The sequence below is a fragment of the Morone saxatilis genome, unplaced genomic scaffold (assembly GCF_004916995.1).
Source record: "Morone saxatilis isolate NCDOM2014 unplaced genomic scaffold, NCSU_SB_2.0 Contig16, whole genome shotgun sequence".
In the NCBI taxonomy this organism is placed as follows: Eukaryota; Metazoa; Chordata; class Actinopteri; family Moronidae; genus Morone; species Morone saxatilis.
Genome location: NW_023339718.1, coordinates 5,119,071 through 5,121,575, shown reverse-complemented (window position 1 = coordinate 5,121,575; position 2,505 = coordinate 5,119,071). Strand labels below are relative to the sequence as shown.

Genomic DNA, 2,505 nt, shown 5'->3' with positions numbered 1-2,505 from the left:
CGTACCCAGGAGCTTTAAACCGGACCTGCTGGAGTCATGTCCTGGTAACTCCTCTAAGATGTCAGGTACTGTATTACATCATCATCGTTGTGTCTTCCTCGTAGGGAGCCTCACTTGTTGTTTTTGTTCTGTCTGTTGTGTTAGATATTAGGTCACTGGGTTACTGGGCTCCTGCTGGAGGAGGAAGCAACCTAAATATTCTGCTGTTAGTGTGTCTCCCTGTTGGGGATTTCAGTATAGTTCACATGTGGAGAACTTTATTTACACACAGAAGGAAAGTAAGATCTGAAGTAATGAGAACATTATGTCCAACAGTATTGTTGTAACAATGGATAAAGACATTGGTATTGTAGTATGAAGTCCAGTGTGTAGGATTTTGTGGCACAGGAGGCAAAACCCTTCTGGTGGCCAGCGATGAAGCAGGAGGAAAGGAGCCGGGAAATAGAAGAACAGACGCCTACTGCAGAACCAGAACCAGTAACTGTAGCTCAATTGGACCAGGTGTTGGCCAGACCGTAGACGGGCCAACCCTGGCTCCAGATCACAGCCAGAGAAGGATTTCGTATCCCCGAAATTCAGGGTCGATACATCCTGAACATTAATACAAACGAGACCCAAACACTACGGTAGGAAAGACCCTCAATGGACCTTTTTCACAGCATCCTTCATAACACCTGGACGCTTTTTACTCGGGGAGAATAGCGGAGGATTTAATCCGTGACGTACAGGAGGCAGGTATTGTGTTTCCCAACCCTTCTCTATCTCTGCCTCTGCACAATGATCCAATTACTAATGAACAGATCAATCGGCTCTGGCTGAGCCACCGGGATCCATTAAAAGTCTTGATTATGTGGAGTTTTGTTCAGCTCTGCTCAGCAGAACCGTTTGTCTCTTTGCTCAGGAGGAAGTCTCACGCTGCAGGACCTGGCCGAGTATAATGTCACAGTGAGCGACGCCTGGGTTGTTCCTCTGGGAGAGTACCAGATGCACATCGCTCCACCGCCTGCAGGGGGCATCATCCTCAGCCTCATCCTCAACATCATGAAAGGTTTCTGCTGCACAAAGACTGCAGAGCTGCTGCTCATCTGCTTTCAAATCGCATAATGAAGCTTGTTGGTTGTGTTCATGTGTTAATGAATGAACAAATTAATACTTTCATTAGTTGTCCACCTGAATCTATGCTCTATCTATGAGACTGAATTGTTCTGTGATGATGTGTTTCTTGCTTGGGAAGCATCTAGAAATGCAAAGTTGTTTTTATTTGCAGGGTATCAGCTGAGTTCAGCCTCTATAAACGGTGAAAATAAGAAACTCTCCTATCATCGATTTGTTGAAGTTGTAAGGTTTGCCCAAGTATTAACCCTCGAGGCACCTTGGGGGACCAAACATGTACATTCTGCTTATTTGATTTGATCGATTCTCAATATGTCAGTTTAAAGGCTAATTGTATGAAACCTGGCCAGGATTTGTTTTTCATTGTTATTTTTTAAATTCCATGATCTCCTATATTGTAAGGTGTTTAGGATAGGTTGCATATATACCTAAACCTTTCACCTTGGGGCCCGACTTGACCCATGACCCCATTATAACACATATTTTTGATATACTATAATCTTATTATGCTTTCCCATGAATACCTAATAACAGCTAAGCCGCTTCTTCAAAATACAGCGGAAACAGGTTTAGGTGATGATGCCATTTGCCCAGAGGACCCATCTGCAGCCAGCCTGGTCCTACAAGGCCCGGTCCAGCGTCCATGTCAGGGGAGGAAGAGGAGAGGAGGAGCCACAGCCAAGCAGAGGCAGTGTGTCTTGTGCCACAGTTTGCAGAAGGTTTGGACCAAAGTGTTGCCAAATGTTTGGAGCACATGCATGTAAAAGCTTGTTGTTTAATGCCTTGAATTGTGAACACACCACATTACCAATAACACATGACATCTTATGACAAAAAGGGCATAAAAAACAAAAAAATATTTAAAAAATAAGACTTTATATTTATGGGTTAGGGTCTGAAGTGTTAGTTGTTTGAAAAGATTTGATGCAGTGGAAAGTGAAAAAGAATATTTTATATGACATTTATTGCATTTTTATGGAGGGACATTGTGGGATCTGAGGTTAAAAAGTTATCTTCATTTTAAAGGCGCAATGTATTAAGGGAAATACATCCGCAACCAAAATTCACACCAGTTGATTATAAAGAGAATTTCTTTAAAAAATTACTCAAAAACAATTAAGGGATTATAATAATCAAAATAGTTGACACTGAATATTAAATGACTTGTTGCATGCTTTACTCTATATACTGTTTATCATTACAAATCCATATATTTTATATTTTATAAATGTAGTGGAGTGTATTAAAGTGTATTAAAGTCTCATAAAATCGGAAATACTCAAGTTACTATACAATAAGTACCCAAAATCAGTACAGTAAATGTACTTATTTGTTTACAATTAACTATTCCAGTTTTTACTCCTGTAAGTTCCCTAAAATGTTTTGATCATA

The 2,505-nt window shown here is 40.6% G+C and overlaps 1 protein-coding gene across 1 annotated transcript in view; it reads left to right on the top strand.

Annotated features, from left to right (window-relative positions):
- Nucleotides 1-901: 901 nt before the first annotated feature.
- Nucleotides 902-2,505, top strand: part of ggt5a (gamma-glutamyltransferase 5a) — a gene marked incomplete at its 5' end in the record, with an annotated part of 10,627 nt that continues 9,023 nt past the window's right edge. Inside the window, 1 exon segment of the mRNA XM_035658641.1 lies at nucleotides 902-1,048. Coding sequence (XP_035514534.1) covers nucleotides 902-1,048 — 147 coding nt within the window.